Source organism: Aotus nancymaae, unplaced genomic scaffold (genome assembly GCF_030222135.1).
Source record: "Aotus nancymaae isolate 86718 unplaced genomic scaffold, 86718_ANA_hifiasm-v0.15.2.pri h1tg000010l, whole genome shotgun sequence".
NCBI lineage: Eukaryota > Metazoa > Chordata > Mammalia > Primates > Aotidae > Aotus > Aotus nancymaae.
In genome coordinates this window covers 62,072,131-62,089,546 of record NW_026988421.1, presented here as the reverse complement: position 1 = coordinate 62,089,546, position 17,416 = coordinate 62,072,131, and the positions used below count along the sequence as shown (strand labels likewise).

The following is a 17,416-nucleotide window of genomic DNA, read 5'->3' as shown; positions in this document are numbered from 1 at the left end:
TAAACAGCAACAATTTATTTTCTCACAGTTCTGGAAGTTTAGAGTCCAAGATCAAGGTGCTGAAAGACTTGGTTTCTCCTGAGGCCTCTGTCCTCGGCTTGCAGAGAACTGCCTGCTCACTGTGGCCTCATATGGCCTTTCTTCTGTGCATGTAAATTCCTCGTGTCTCCTCCTTCTCCTTCTCCTCCTCCTCCTCCTCCTTCTTCTTTCCTTGAGACAGGGTCTTGCTCTGTCACCCAGGCTAGAGTGTAGTGGTGTGATGTCAGCTCACTGCAGCCTCTGCCCCCTGGGCTCAAGTGATCCTTCCACCTCAGCCTCCTGAGTAACTGGAACTACAGGCACACAACACCACACCTGGCTATTGTTTTTTTCATTTTTTTTTTTTTTTTTTTTTTATAGAGACAGAGTTTTGCCATATTGCCCAGGCTGGTCTTGAACTCCTGGGCTCAAGTGATCCACCTGCTTCGGCCTCCCAAAGTGCTGGGATTGCAGGCGTCAGCCACCACACCCAGCCTTTTTCTCTTCTTATACAGATACCACCCTTATGTCATTAGGGCCTCACTCTTAAGACCTGATTTAACCCTAATTACTTACCAAAGGTCCTATCTCCAAATATAGTCACATTGTGGAGTTAGGAATTCGACATTGCAATTTTAGGGGGACATAGTTCAGTCCACAACAGGAGGAGAAAGAGAGGGGGCACTTTTCTTTATCTGCATGGAGAGACGTTTACCCAATCTGTCTGTTTGGCCTCCACCCATGACTTTTGGATAAGGAAGGGCACTGTATTTAGCGGCCTGTGATTTTATATAGTACTTCTTCTCAAGACACAGCAGCTTTGAGAAGAAGTACTCTACATCCCATTTACAGATGAGGAAAATGAGGTGTATTCATCCATTTTCACACTGCTATAAAGAAATACCTGAGACTGGGTGATTTATAAAGAAAAAGAGTAATGGACTCACAGTTCCACATGGCTGGGGAGGACTCACAATCATGGTGGAAGGTGAAGGAGGAGCAAAGTCACGTCTTACATGGTGGCAGGCAAGAGAGTGTGTGCAGGGGAACTGCCCTTTATAAAACTGCCAGATCTCATGAGACTTATTTACTATCATGAGAACAGCATGGGAGAAACCCACCCCATGATTCAATTATCTTCCACCTGGTCCCTCCCACAACACATGGGGATTATGGGAGCTATAATTCAAGATGAGATTTGGATGGGGACACAGTCAAACTGTATCAGAGGGCTTAAGTGACTTACCCTGGGTCACACAGCTAACAAACAGTAGAGATAGAATTTACACCCAGACACACTGCCCTGCCTGCTCTCCAAGGCTAGATCCACTGAATTTGTTTTGTCTGGTAGCACTTGGACTTGACACTGTAGGAAGGTTTTGATAGCAGAAGAAAAATGTCTGTAGAAGAGGAGGGAGAAGGAAGAAAAAGGCTCTGTGATCTGGAACTCCTCAAATAAAAAAGACGGTAGAACAATTGACCACAAAGCACTAGAATGATGTGGCTGCTTAGGAAAAAAGGAAGGAAAGGAAGAAAGTGGAAAAATAGGCCGGGCGTGGAGGCTCATGCCTGTAATCCCAGCACTTTAGGAGGGAGCGAATCACGAAGTCAGGAGTTCGAGACCAGCCTGACCAACGTGGTGAAACTCTGTCTCTACTAAAAATACAAATATTAGCCAGGCATGGTGGTGCTTGCCTGTAATCCCAGCTACTCAGGAGGCTGAGGCAGGAGAATTGCTTGAACTTGGTAGGCGGAGGTTGCAGTGAGCCGAGATCATGCCACTGCACTCCAGCCTAGGTAACACAGTGAGACTCTGTCTCAAAAAAAAAAAAAAGTGTAAAAGTGAGGCTGCATTATTCAAAGTCTAGTGCCCTGGCCAGGTGCTGTGGCTCAAGCCTGTAATCCCAGCACTTTGGGAGGCCAAGGCGGATGGACCTCTTGACGTCAGGAGTTCAAGCCCAGTCTGGCCAACATGGTGAAATCCTTTCTCTACTAAAAAAAAAAATTAGTCTGGTTCGGTGGTGGGCACCTATAATCCCAGCTACTAGGGAGGCTGAGACAGGAGAATCGCTTGAACCCAGGAGGCAGAGGTTGCAGTGAGCTGAGATCGTGCCACTGCACTACAGCCTGGGTGACAGTGTGAGACCTTGTCTCAAAAACAAAACAAAAGAAACAACTTTTAAAACAAAGTCTATTGCCTCAGTAATTATAGCTCATATTTATTGAGTACCTACAATGTTCCAGGCACTGTTGTCAGGGCTTTACATCTATTAACTCATCTAATTCTCATAACCCTACATGGTAGACAGTATTATCCCTATTTTGTAAATGAGAGGAAATCGAGGCACAAAGACATATAACTTTCCCAAAGCACACCAACTCTAAATGGCAGTGCTAGACTATTCAGACTTTACAGCACAGTGCCTCAAACTTTGCATTGCTCAAGGTGGCTTAATACGACCTGACACACTTCTGGGTTTTATCAGAGGGACTTCAAGAAATGTGAGCACTTCTACAGGAAGATGGACTCAAGATAGTGATGAGATGAGTAATATTTCTTTCATACTGTCTATATGCAAAGCACTGTTCCACGTGTTTTATACATAGTAACTGCTTTAATCTTCACAACTATAGGAGATAAGTGCCATTATTATGCCTATTTTACAGATGAAGAGAGTGAGGCAAGTCACAGATGGAAAAAAGCCCAGTGAAATTCTTGAGTTTCTCCAGTAGAACAGCAGAGTTGAAGGAACAACTTTCCTCCCTCCTGACCTCTGAAGGGCTGCCCTAGGGGAAGAGAGAAGGATGTGACGGCAGAAGTACCCATTGCTGGGGATACTTCTTGCTGGGGATTAGGGTCAGGATGCCTGCTCTGGGTCGGCATTAGACTCAGTGACCTCTAAGGACCTTCTGCCCATTGCTCAGGACAGAGGAGGAACTAGGGAAAGAAGTGAGACTAGGAAGAATCCCGATGCCAACTGCTTCCTGTTTCCAGAGAGCAAACTCCTGACTCCTAAAAAAGGAAGGAACAGACCATTTACTTTCTTTCATCTGCCTAGAACATGGGATCTTTTTTTAAAAAAAGATGTACTTGGGAGGCTGAGGCAGAGAATCGCTTGAACCCAGGAGGCAGAGGTTGCAGTGAGCCAAGATTGCACCACTGCACTCCAGCCTGGGGGACAGAGCGAGACTCTGTCTCAAAAAAAAAAAAAAAAAAAAAAAAAAGATGGTGCATAGTAGGTGTATATATTTATGGGGTACATGAGGTGTTTTGATACAGGCACGCAATGTGAAATAAGCACATCATGGAGAATAGATTCGTGGAGAGTCCATGCCTTCAAACATTAATCCTTTGAGTTACAAACAATCTAATTAAACTTTTTAAGTTATTATGGACTTTAGTCACCCTATGTGCTATTAAATAGTAGGTCTTATTCATTCTTTCTAGCTGTTTTTTTTGTGCCCATTAACCATCCCCATCCTCCCACTGCCCTTCCTTGCTTCTGGTAACTGTGCTTCTACTATGCCCATGAGTCCAATTGTTTTGATTTTTAGATCTCACAAATAAGAAAATGCAATGTTTGTCTTTCTATGTCTGGCTTATTTCACTTAACACAATGATTTCCAGTTCCATCCATGTTGCAAATAACTGGATCTCATTCTTGTTTATGGCTGAATAGTACCCCCATGTGTACATGTACCACATTTTCTTTATCCATTCATCTGCCGATGGACACTTAGGTTGCTTCCAAATCTTAGCATTGTAAACAGTGTTGCAACAAACACAGGCGTGCAGATAGAACCTGGGATCTTTATTCATGTGGCAAAAATTTATGGTGGTGTCTGCTGGGTGCTGGGTGTCTGACAGGGGCTGGAGATGAGTAGCTTCCAATTCAGGTCCAGGAACCATTTGTTGAGCAGCTACTATGGGCTGGGCTGAAACTTTGGCATTACATTTACTCCCCTCAAACCCATTTTACAAATGCAGAAACAGACTTAGGTGCAGGTATTATTATAATAAGAAACTTTTCCAAGGGTACCCCCTGGTGAGTGCCTGAACTGGTCTCCCCGCCCCCCGCCTCCCTCCTGAAGCCCTCCTGTTTTCACAGCTCTACCTTTCATGCCCTTCTCAGGAAGATCCAGGGTATTGGACCCCAGGCTGAGGTGGGCAAAGATGAGGAGGGGGGACAGAGGCTGGCATGTGGGGTACGGGAGATTCGCGCGGAAAAACGGGAGCGGCTGCAAGGGCTGCAGTGGGCAGAGAAGTGTGTCCCCTGCTTCGGAGGGGCGATCGGGCTCTGTGGAGGGAGCGCCCTGCGGGAGACGGTCCGGGGAGCTGTGCGGGCACAGGTACGCGGGTGCCATGACGACTGCGCCGCACGAGCCCCCTCCTTCTCCTGGCCGGGAGGCGCGAAGCGGCGGGTGGCTGAGCCAGGCGGGCAGCAGCGCTGTGCGGGAGCCGGTCAGTCCGAGGGGAGGGAAACTGGCCAGGGTCTGGGGCCTGGGAGCGCATGCCCCCTGCCCACTCCCCGCCCGCCTCTTCCCGGACCGGACCGACCTGACCTGCCAAGAGCGCAGAGGCAGGGGCGCGGGCCCGCACCCAAGTGCCGGCAGACTGTCCCTCGCCCACCGGCCCGAAGGGGCCCGCTGCCTCCAGCCATCGGATACCGCTGGAGCCCGCAACAGGGGGCAGCATGGAGGGTGAGTGGTCCCAGGGCTGGGGGCCAGCGGTGGGGTGGGGTACCGACTCTGGGGCATGGGGCTGAGGGAGAGAAGAGGGGCCAGGCGGCTGATCACCCATGGCTGTCCAGAGCCAGACAATGTGACACTCCGTGTGTGACAGAGACAAAGACACTGAGAGAGGGAGAGAGATACCTGGGGTGCCCATGTGTTCATGAGGTGTGTGTGTGCGTGTGTGAGAGAGAGAGAGACAGACAGACAGAGACAGACAGAAAGAGACAGAGGGAGAGAAAGACCTGGGGGTGCTCTGTATTCATGTTGTGCATGTTTGTGTGTGTGTGTGTGTGTGTGTGTGTGTGACAGAGAGACAGAGACATAGAGACAGACACTGAGAGAGAGACAAAGACTTGGGGTGCCTCTGTAATGTTGTGCATGCGTGTGTGTGTGTGTGTGAGAGAGAGACAGACAGAGACAGAGAGAGACCGAGAAAGGCTCGGGGGTGCCTCTGTATTCATGTTGTGCCTCTGTGTGTGTGTGTGTGTGTGTGTGTATGTGTGTGTGTGTGAGAGAGAGAGAGAAACAGAGACAGAGAAAGACCTGGGGGTGCCTCTGTATTCGTGTTGTGCATATGTGTGTGCATGTATGTGTACAAGAGATGTGTGTACACACACATACGCACACAGAAAGAGAGAGACCTAGAAATGCCTCTATGTCCCTGTTGAGTGTTTGCACACACACAGTCCCTGCTGTCTGGGCAGAGAATCATCTGAGACCAGGTACAGAGGTGAGGACAGCTTGGTTATTAGCTTCAGAGGAATTGTCACCGACTTTGCCTGCTTAAAGGAGTAGAGGTTGTGGGGGAGATGGGATTCTAGAGGTGATATCCTCCATGCAGAGAGAATTTCTCTCCCTAGGGAAAGGAGAGTGAACTATGGACCTCACCTTCAGAATTTTAAGGGATAGTGGCCCCCAAGGCATAAGGCTACCTGCTCCCACCTTACCAGAACCTTTTCTCAGCCATTGTGGACAAGGGGAACCATGTTTAGGCTGACAAACTGGAAAACCAAGGGCTGGTCCACTGTCTTGCTGGGTGTCTTTGAGATGGTGCCTGAACCTCTCTGTGCCACTGGTCACCCATCTGTCAAATGGGGGAACTTAACATTCAGGTGGCTTCACAGGGTGCCTGTGAAGTTAAAATAAGATGTGTTGTATGACACGCCAGTATAAGACAGCTGCTTTAAGAGGTAATAAACCCCCAAAATTCCAACTAGTAATTTCAAACACTGCTGTTAAAAAAGAAAATTGAATTTTATAGAAAATCTTGTGAGGCTGCACTTGTAGTTTTCCAGTGAGCCAGGGTGTGAAAAGCACGCACACGAAAGAGGCAAGAAGGAATCAATAATCCCAGAGGAATCTGGAAGATTGGCAGGATCTGTAAGAATGGCGTTAGCAAAGCGCTGAAGTCCAGTGAACAGAAGTCAGGGGAAATTGGCAAAGACAAGAGCAAAGAGCTTTCAAAATCTAAGTAAGAATAACAGGAAGGAATCTGCTCTGGCTTGGGCTCGAAGGCAGGCAGACAGAGCAAGGCGGAGGCTATTTTACTTCAAGTTGTGGAATAAAGACATAAGGAGGAAATTGAGACCCAAGATAGTCCAGTGATAGGAAGAAAACATCAAGCCACCTACAACACGCTCACTCACTGCACCCCAGACATATGACATCCCAGGGACCCAGAGGTATTTACAGATGTAATCATCACTTTCGAGGAAATTACACAGAATGAAGGAAGTGCCAGAAAACAGAAGATGGGCGAATGTCCTGATTTTCAAAAAAGGGAGGAAATGCAGATTTTTTATTTAAAAAACCTCTACACTGCTAAGATTAGTATTGACCTCTATTAAAATTCCAGAAGAAATTACCAAGCAGTGTGTACACTTAGGAGATAATAAAGCACTCGCACAGCTCAGAATTTTTCGAAATTCCGAGCTATACACTTGCAAAGATGTTTGCCTGACCATGTTCATCGCAGTGCAAAATTGGAAACCACCTAGATATCCATAAACTAAGTAAATTTATTTAATTTACTTACGAGACACACCTGCCATGACATACTATGCAGACATTAAAAACTGTGCTTAGAATTTTCTTTATTGACATGGAAATCTGTTCGCTACCTACTGTGAGTAATTAAAAAAAAAGTTTTTGAATGCATGTGTAGTGATGATCTCCTTTATGCACAATTACGTAGGTTTATTATTGGAAATATGCATATATACATATACAAGTATATAATGCAAAGAGGTGGTCACTAACATCTTTGTTTGATTCTCCTGCTTCTGAAGCAGACTCCAAGACAAAAGCTTGGGTAGAGGGAGTTTATTTGGGAGATGATGCCGGGCAGTGGAAGCGAGGGAATGAGGAGAGTGAGATAAAGAGGCCGGGTGCAGGGTCTTACGCCTGTAATCCCAGCACTTTGGGAGGCCGGGATGGGAGGATCACGAGGTCAAGAGACCAAGACCATCCTGGCCAACATGGTGAAACCCCATCTCTACTAAAAATACAAAAATTAGCTGGGCGTGGTGGCGTGCACCTGTAGTCCCGCTACTCGGGAGGCTGAGGCAGGAGAATCGCTTGAACCCAGGAAGCGGAGGTTACAGTGAGGCCAGATCACGCCACTGCATTTCAGCCTGGTGACAGAATGAGACTCTGTCTCAAAAAAGGGTGGTGGGGGAAAGGCAAGAAATGGGTGCATTAATGAGCTGGTTTTAGCTGCAGGCAACTGGGAGTTCTATCCTGCTAGAGACACTCTGAGAAAAGTGCAGAGTGAACCCGAGTTTACCCACCTGAGAGGTGGCGTTGGCTGCTTCCCCTCCCCACTGGCTGAGGGTTGCCCCACTCCTGCAGTTTTGGGCTGTCCCTGTTTGTGACTTCAGAGAAAGCAGAGTAGAGAGACTCCCAGGTGCAGATGTGGTGGGGTGCTGAAAATTCGAGGAACCATTCATCCCGGCTGAAATCTTTGGGCCAAGAAGATGTGGCAGGCAGAGAGCATCACAAACACAGGGCGTATCTCTGAATGTGAGGATTCTGTCATATTTACTCTCTCTTTCATGGTGCTCAGAATTTTTTGTTGCTGTTGTTGTTTGAGAAGGAGTCTCGCCCTATCCCCCAGGCTGGACTTCATTGGCACGATCTCAGCTCACTACAACCTCGCCTCCCGGGTTCAAGCAATTCTCCTGCCTCAGCCTCCTGAGTAGCTGGGATTACAGGCATGTGCCACCACACTTCACTAATTTTTGTGTTTTTAGTAGAGACGGGGTTTCACCATGTTAGTCAGGCTGGCCTCAAACTCCTGATCTCGTGATCCACCTGCCTCGGCCTCCCAAAGTGCTGAGTTACAGGCGTGAGCCACCGTGCCCGGCCTAGGATTCTTTTACAATAAGCACAACAAAACAAAAAAGCATTTCAAAAAGAAAGAAAATAATGTATTGTTCATTAGGAGTCTATATTAGTACTCACTGAGAACAAATCCAGGAGCTCAAACAACTCAACAACAAGAAAACAAAAAACCCAATTAAAACATGATAAGGGATCTGAATAGACATTTCTCGAAAGAAGACATACAAATGGCTAACAGGTATATGAAAAAATGCTCAATATCACTAACGATTAGGAAAATGCAAGTTAAAACTGCAATGAGACATCATCTCATACCTGTCAGAATGGATTTTACCAAAAAAGACGAAAGATAAGTGTTGGCAGAGAGAAGAGAGAACCCTTGTGTGCTGTTGGTGGGAGTGTACTAAGTTAGCATGGCCATTATGGAGAACAGTTTGGAGCTTCCTCGCAAAACTAAAAATAGAATTACCATAGGATGGAGCAGGCTCATTTCTGGGTACTTACCCCAAAATTTGAAATTAGTTACTTGAAGAAATGTCTGAACCTCACGTTTATTGCAGCGCTATCCACAATAGCCAGGCTATGGAATTCACCTAAGTGTATATCAGTAGATGAATGGATGAGGAAAATGAGGTATGTATACACAATGGAATCCTATTCAGCCTTTAAAACGACAGAATTGTGTCATTTAAAACAACATGGACAAAATTGGAGAACGTTATACTACATAAAATAAGTCAGACACAGAAAGACAAATACCACATGTTCTCACTTATATATTGAATCTAGAACAATAGAACTCATAGAAGCAGAGAGTAGAATGGCTCTGGAGTTGGGGAGAATGGGGTGATGGTGGTCAAAGAGTACAAAATCTCAGTTAGACAGAAGGAATAGTTTTCTTTTTATTGCACAGCATGGTGCATAGAGTTAATAATAGAGTATTGTACATTTCAAAATTGCCAAGATGGCTGGGTGCAGTGGCTCATGCTTGTAATCTGAGCACTTTGGGAGGCCAAAGTGGGCAGACCATTTGAGGTCATGAGTTTGAGGTCAGCCTGGCCAACATGGTGAAACCTCATCTCTATTAAAAATACAAAAATCAGCTGGGTGTGGTGGCACACACCTATAATCCCAACTACTCGGGAGACTGAGGCAGGATAACTGCTTGAGCCCGGGAGGTGGAGGTTGTGGTGAGCTGAGATCGTACCACTGCACTCCAGCCTGGGTGACAGAGCAAGACTCTGCCTCAAAAAAAAAAAAAAAAAAAAAAAAAAGATTGAGGCTGGGTACAGTGGCTCATGCCTGTAATCCCAGCACTTTGGGAGGCTGAGGTGGGTGGATCACCTGAGATCAGGGGTTTAAGACCAGCCTGGTCAACATGGTGAAGCTCTGTTCCCTAAAAATACAAAAATTAGCTGGGTGTGGTGGTATACATCTATAATCCCAGCTACCTAGGAGGCTGAGGCATGAGAATCGCTTAAACCCAGGAGGCTGAGGTTGCAGTGATCCAAGATCTCTGCACTCCAGCTTGGGCAACAGAGTGAGACCCTTAAATCTTACTTAAAAAAAGCAAAAACTAAAACAAAAACTAAATTTCAGATGTTTTCATCACAAAAAATAGGTATTTGTTGGATATGTTAACTGACTTGATTTAATGACTCCACTTTGTATTCATAAATTATACCGTCGCTTTGTATCCTCAAAGTTTATATAATTATAAATTGTCAATTTACAATAAAAAACTTAAAACTTATTTTAAATCTATAAAAAATAAAAATCAAGTCAATACCATTTGGAGCAACTGTTCATGAGACACCACTGGTTGGTAAACGTTTCTATAACTCCATCCAGCTATTAATTTTATATAGCTATTCACAAAGCGTGCATGTTTTACTAAATAGTATTTTCGAAACAGAAGAACAAATCAAGCTAAATCTACTGAATTTCCTCTTCCAGAATGGGTTTCTGAGAGGAAAAAAGATGAATACAAAAGTTCAGCAGGATACTGTCAAGATCTCTCAGAAAAACCTTGTGGCTTGATTGAGAGCCGTGGGAGGGATGCTGGAGGACCAAAACGGGGGCCTCATGAAAGGCTTGATAGCAGCCTACGGCTCCCTAGAAATCCAACCCTGACATGACATTAAGAATTTAGAGGGAAAATAAAAGGTGTGCTTATCAAATCTGTGGATAGGAACCATAACACCCACAAGGCAATAAAGTCAAGATTTAAGGTTATCTCAACATAACAAAATGCTGGATTAAAACCAAGAAAGTGAATGGTACATGTAAGTGAAATGTAAAGTCCTGAATCTAGATCTCAAAAAAATTAATGGCATATATTTAAGATGGGGGAGATCTGGTTTATATTCTTGAGGAAAGTTATAGGGTAGGGTGGGGGTGGGTAGGGGAGGTACCAAAATGGGCTGACCATGAGATAGGCCTGGAGTGCCTCTTGCTGGATATGCTGGGATGTTGGGGTGGGGAGAGGGGGATGATTCTGGGGACAGGGGCTCACTGTTGTTCTGGCTCCTGGGAGCAGAACTGGGACCTGTGGAGGGCAAGTTACAGTAAGACAATTCAACCCAATCTCAGGAAGAACTTTCTATCACTCAGGGTTGATCTAGCATCTATCTCCTCACCAGTTCCCATATCCAGCTTGAGGAAGTGGGGGCTGACAGGTCTGATGACAGACTAGGGGACAGAAGAGAGAATTATTGGGTGGCTGGATGAAAACGATGGCCTGGAGGGGTCTCTGAGGGCCCAGACACCTTCACCCAACACCTAGAGATAGGCACTACAGTCCGCCAAGCCCCCTGCAGAGGTGCTGCGGTCAACCAGGCGGTAACCCTCATTTGCCTTCCTCACTTGGTGCTTGAGTGTGATGTTATGCTTTGGGACAAGTCAGCAGAAGGGCAACAAATCAGATCCATTCCCCAGCCCAAACCCAGCCCAACCCCAGCCTTTCCGGGAGCCCCCAGGGGCCTCCACAGCTGCCTACCCAGGCTGGAAGTTCTGTGGCTGAGAGAAGCCCAAAGGCTGGGAGGATATACACCCACACTGGCTGGAAGTGGGCACAGCTGTGGGGAGGTGGCCATGTGGGGAAGGGGATCACTGGAGAGAAGAGGGGACAGGAGCATACCAGCTGGTGTCCCTCCAGCACAGGACACAGTAGATCTTAGCGGTCCAGGTGGATGCCACTTTTTCATATACCCCTTGGAAATGGTGCTGCCAGAGTCTCTGTGCACTGTCCTTTCCCACAAAGCATATCATCATCCTGGGGCTGCCCACCCAGCCTGGGAGTTGAGCAGGGAGACAACATCACCCCCATTTAGTAGATGATAAGACTGAGGCCCAGGAGGCACAGATTGCCCTGGTTTGAACTACAGCAGGTCTGCACAAATGGTCTAGATTCTGGGGACACTGTGGGGCTGCAGCCTCTATGAAGTCTAGCTTTCTAGCTTTGTCCTGAAGACCTTCCACACCTTCCTGTCTTACTGCGAGGGGAGAATGGGAGGGGCCTCAGCTGCTGCTGGGGAAGCAGAGGCCAGATGGGTGTAGGCCTGGTTCTCACTGGGTCCATAATCTGTTTGATGGCAATCTGTCCTGCTTCCAGCAATGAGTTGAGGAGATATACTTACAATAAGTATTTCTACTACAATCATTGGGTGGCCCATTGTACTGTAAAAACCCTGGGCTATTAGAGCCAGCAGGTCTATGAAGGCAGCTGCTCAACCCTGAGTTAACAAATGAAGAAATTGAAGCACAGTGAGTGGAACTGACAACACAGCTAACTTCAATCAGATCTCTTTAAGACACAAACATAAAGAATTAGCTTGTAATCACAGCACTTTGGGAAGCTTAGGTGGATGGATCACCTGAGGTCAGGAGTTTGAGACCAGTCTGGCCAACATGGTGAAAGCCATCTTTACTAAAAACACAAAAATTAGCTGGGCATGATGGTGGGCACCTGTAATCCCAGCTGCTTGGGAGGCTGAGGCAGGAGAATTCCTTGAACCTGGGAGGTGGAGGTCACAGTGAACCCAGATCACGCCTCTGCACTCCACCCTGAGCAACAGAATGAGACTCCATCTCCAAAAAAAAAAGGATAAAAACATAAAGAATATCTCTCATGCTTAAAAGCTTTTTGTAGCTCTCTCGTTAATAACTGAAATTGCATCATTAGAGCGTTCCTTTTTCTAATTTAATGTCTGACTCCTTTTGAAATGCAAAAGCCCAAAAGAGACACAGCACTTCGTTATAAGTCATTTCCTCATCCATGTGAACAAGTTTATCAGAATATTTCCTAAAAGAAGATTCTGCTAGGGATGGGGAGGGAGAGAACATAAGTAACCTAGGACTCCAAGAGGTGATGCCTCGTTAGGAAGTAACAGATCTCAAAGGGGTTAAGTGTCCTCTTCTATAACTTCTCAGTTGAGCCCAGAGTGACCCTGGTTCTGCCTCTGGTCACTGTGTGCCTGCTTCTTCAGGCAAGGTTTTAGATGATATATGCACTATTCATACAGTGTCAGCTTTGTAGCAGAAGCCTCAGGAAGGCAAAGTTCCCTCCAAATCAAAGATCCCTAATTGCTGCTAATGGACCCTAGAGGTCTTTATATGTGACCTGATGATACCCAAAGAGGATGAGAAAACGGTTGGAGGTGGCAGAGCCTGAGGAGAAGCTCAGACTCAGAACAGGTCTCCTGGCTTATTTGATGCACCCTGAATCCCAGAGCCAACCAAAACCTAGAGGTCCCCACTACTGCACCCTGTATTCTGAGAGCAAGTCTCTTTTGGTCTTTGAGTTTTGATTTTCCTGTGAAATGAAGGTAATTCTCCTTTCCTCGTCAGAGATAACTTGATGTTTTACAAAACATATTTCAATCATAATGGAAATATTGTCTGATAGAGTCTATGGGATACAGCTAAAGCAATGCTTCTAGGAGGATTTATGGCCTTTAGTACCTAACTTACTTATCAACATTCATTAAACATCTTTATGTTCTAGGCCCTGTGCCAGAAAATGAGGAGCATTTTGAGCTGAACAAGGCATGTTTTCTACCCTTAAGACATTTCTAGTTTAATTAAAAGAAAAAAAATCTCTACGCTTAGCTGAAGCAGGAAGTGAAATGTGACCAGCCCTGCAGGCAAACTGAACCTGCGGACCTTGAGGAAGCAGACAGCCATTGAACCCAGAAAGGAGCTTCAGGGCATATGTTTAGCCTTCCCGAGAGAGAGAGGGAAATCTCTACCTGCCCCCTTTACTTTCCCCTCTTCTCCCACCTTAAGCCTCTTCTACCTCCACCTTCCAAGGCCTGGAATTCTTTTAAATGGACTGAGAGTATAGGCTCAGTATGTGATAAAAGCAGTTCAGTTTTCACTGTGAGGGAAATGACTTGTATCAGAACCTTTTCTGAAAACAAGTTTTGATGGGTAAAACCAGAGACCTCCTGGAGGACACAAGGAGATATAAAAAGGCCCCAGAGTAGAAGTATAAAGTTGGGCTCATTTGGGGGCTTCTGATGACTGTATTAGCAACTCAGCCCTCAAAATCTTTGGCCTTTGCCAACCCAAATGATTCTTGGAAGGGCAACCTGCTCTCACTCACCAAAAAGAGGCCAGGCTTGCAAAATCCATGTTGCTGTGGTGGGTGTCTGGGGTGGATGGGCTTTGGTTCCGCCTGCAAGAGGAAGTGTAGGAGGTTGCAGGTCTCAAGAGGCCTTCTTCCTCCTAGATCCCCTGCCACATCCACTTTTACTCTCGTAAGCAGTGCTAAGAAAGGTTTTGCCAAGGCTTGCTTCCCTAGGAACAAACCCAAATGAACTGAAACCACACTGCGACCTCTCGGTTCCCCACCGCTGCCTGGCAGACAGCTAATGCAGTCAATAAGCAGTCTGGAGTTCTGCAATGCCCTTTGTAATTTACTCTGCTGTCTCTCTGAATGTATTAACAACCCCATGAGGTTGGGAGAGGCAAGAAGCCCAGGTCTTCCACATTTGAAAGCCAAGGAGAACACAGGGATGAAGTAGATCTTCCCAGTTTTCTTGGGAATACCAAGGGGTGACATGGGAGCTTAGGGCCTACTATCATCAGTCTCCCAGCCACACCAAACTATACCTCTCTTTAAAAACTGTACAAAAGCAGCTTTAAGACAAGTTCCCAAGCTTCTCCTCCAAACCAAATTTCCCAATCCCCCAACCTCTCTTTTTTTTCTTTTTTCAAGATGGAGTCTCACTCTGTCGCCCAGGCTGGAGTGCAGTGGTGCAATATCAGCTCACTGCAACCTCTGCCTCCCAGGTTCAAGCGATTCTCCTGCCTCAGCCTCCCAAGTAGCTGGAATTACAGGCGCCTGCCACCACACCCGGCTAATTTTTGTATTTTTAGAAGAGACAAAGTTTCACCTTGTTGGCCAGACTGATCTCGAACACCTGACCTGGTGATTCGCCTCCCTCAGTCTCCCAGAGTGCTGGGATTATAGGCATGAGCCACTGTGCCTGGCCTCCAACCTCTTATATGCAGTCAGTGACCAGTCATGCTTTCTGATTCCCAGATCAGTGTCCTTTCCCTTCTGCATCAGTATAGTCTCTGAAAGGTTACGTGGCCTGTTAAGAGACATCATGTGGGATGATGTTGGGGAGGGAGGTGGGCGCAAACATCTAGGGAACAGGAACCTTGGGGGTCTGTGGTGCTACCCCTACCCATCTCTACCACTTTCTCTGACCCTGAGATTCTGAACCTGGACTCTGCAGACCCACAGGAGGTCCATGGATGACTAATTTTAATCCCCTTGTATTCGCCAAGACACTAGGGTTACAAGCAATATAGAAACGAGTGCTGGGTGACCAAACCAACACTGGGAATCCATTGGAAGGGTGTGGGGAGGTCATCCAAGGGATGGAAAAGCTGTATTACAAAGACTCAGAGGCAAATCCAAAGCAGATGGCATCTGATTGGCATCCTCTGGCCAGGGGTTGGTGCAGACTCCTGATGGACAGTCCCTCAAAAGCTGCATGTGAGGAGGAGGCTGACTCCCCAGGGGAAAAATCAGTACTCTAGAAAGAACGGGTCATGGATGCAGGGTGAGCCCAAACCATGATACTCAACATTCCCCTGAAAGTGAGTGTCAATATCCAAGGCTATTTTTGGGACAGATTGCTTTTGGAGACCATAAATTCCTCCAGACAGGAACCATTTATTGGCATAACAAAAGGAAGCCCTAGGAAAGCATCTGTGAAGGAATCAAAATGCATCAGGGACTCAAAGAATTTGGTGAACCCCGCAAAATGTGGGGTTCAGCCGCACTAAACCTGACTGTGAGTGCCCGGAGGGCAGGGACTGTATGGTTCAGTGGTTCTCAAATCTGGCTACACATGGAAATCACCAGGGGAGTTTTTTTGAAAAATACCAGTGCCTGAACAACCCCATCCCCACCCCATCACCCATACCTCCCTACCACCTTCTAGAGATTCTGATCCAGTTGGAAGGGGCAGGATCTGTATTGTTAAAATCCAGGTGATTTTGATGAGTCAGGGCCAAGAACCAGTGACATCGTCAGTATTTTATCTCAGCTATCAGAGTTTCCTTCTGATTAGAAAGGTTAAATGCAAGCTAGAAAAACTGAAAATAAAAATCACTTGAGGAAATACCACCCCTTGTGGACAAACACTGTTATTTTTTCTGTCATCTACAGTTCACATAAACATATGCTTTTTATACAGAATATGGACTTACAATGCATGTACGTACCATTTTTAGGGGGTGGGGGCAGAGTCTCACTCTGTCACCCAGGCTGGAGTGCAGTGGCACGTACCTTGGCTGACTGCAACCTCTGCCTCCTGGGTTCAAGCACTTCTCTGCCTCAGCTGGGATTATAGGTGCCCGCCACTACGCCTAACTTTTGTATTTTTAGTAGAGATGAGTTTCACCATCCTGGCCAGGCTGGTCTTGAACTCCTGACCCTGTGATCCACCCACCTCGGCCTCCCAAAGTGCATGGATTACAGGGGTGAGCCACTGCGCCTGACTGTTCATACTATTTTGTAACCATTGCAATGTCCCATGGTCAGTACTTTCCCTCTCACCCTGAGACCTCTCACTCTGTTCCTTAGGGTAATTATGAGAAGTGGAATGGCTGGATCTGGGGGCGGGTTCCTCACTAGCGCTCTGGACGGATGTGCCTTGACTGCGAAGAGCTAATTTGTTGTCCCCCAACCCCACGCCCCTCCCTACAGGGCACAGCTATGCTCTGGCCCTTAGTGAACACTTCAATCATTGCCAGTCTGATGAAAAGTTTAACCTAAAATTCATTTAAAATTGCATTGCTCGGGATTGATCCAAGATGGCCGCTTAGGAGGAACTCGGGAATGCAGCTCCGAGAGAAAGCACAGAGGGTGAGTGGACGCCGTATTTCCAGACTGATTTTTACTGCCCACAGAACAGGAGATTCACACGCAGAGAAGCCACACGGGTCGCCAGCGCTGCTGGCGCCGCTGGCTTGAACGGCGCAGCCGCTGGGCCGGCACCCTGAGGCAACGGCTCACTGTATAAAGTGAGAGAGTCTGAGTCCCCTATAAGCCAGCAAGGGGAGCTGAAACGGGGAGCCAGGCCAGCGCCACGAATCTCAGAGCCGCGGCTTTAGCCAACGCAGCGGCTCCGGAGGCAGATCGGATGAGACGGTGTCCCCTCTTACCCAGCAAGAAGACCTGAAACACAACTGAAACCGGGACGGTCCAGCTCTGTGGAGGAGGGGCGTTCTCTATAGGCACCCTGCTGTTCTGTACCAAGGCAATCCGCCACTACAGAGACTCCGTCACTACAGGGGCGGGCCAACATAGCGGAAGCAGTTCTAACTACACCCAGAAGTTCACACGGAAGCTGGGTGGAGCCCACAGCAGCTTAGCGAAGCCTCTGCAACCTGAGTGTGACTAGGCTGCCACCTTGTGGGCAGGGAAAACAGCAACCGCACAGGGGAACATCAGAAAACAGTAACTCCCTGGGACAGAACACCTCGGGGGAAGAGCAGGGGGTTTATGAGTTCTGCCACAGCAGACTTAAAATTACCAAAATCAGAAAGACAACAACTACAAAGTCAGCAGGTGGAAAAATCCACAAAGATGGGAAGAAACCAGCGCAAAAAGGATGAAAACACCCAAAACCAGAACACTTCTCCTCCTACAAGGGATCACAACTCCCCACCAGCAAGGGAACAAGACTGGACGGAGAATGAGTGTGAAGAAATGACAGAATCAGCTTTCAGAAAGTGGATAATAAGAAACTTCCGTGAGCTAAAAGAACATGTTCTAACCCAATGCAAAGAAACTAAGAAC

At 46.9% G+C, this 17,416-nt stretch overlaps 1 protein-coding gene across 1 annotated transcript in view; it reads left to right on the top strand.

Annotated features, from left to right (window-relative positions):
• Positions 1-4,366: 4,366 nt before the first annotated feature.
• NPFFR1 (neuropeptide FF receptor 1) overlaps positions 4,367-17,416 on the top strand; it is a 43,769-nt gene continuing 30,719 nt past the window's right edge. The window contains exon 1 of the mRNA XM_012460166.2: positions 4,367-4,719. Within this exon, the coding sequence (XP_012315589.2) occupies positions 4,713-4,719 (7 nt within the window). The 5' untranslated portion in view covers positions 4,367-4,712. The remainder of the gene's footprint in view (positions 4,720-17,416) is intronic.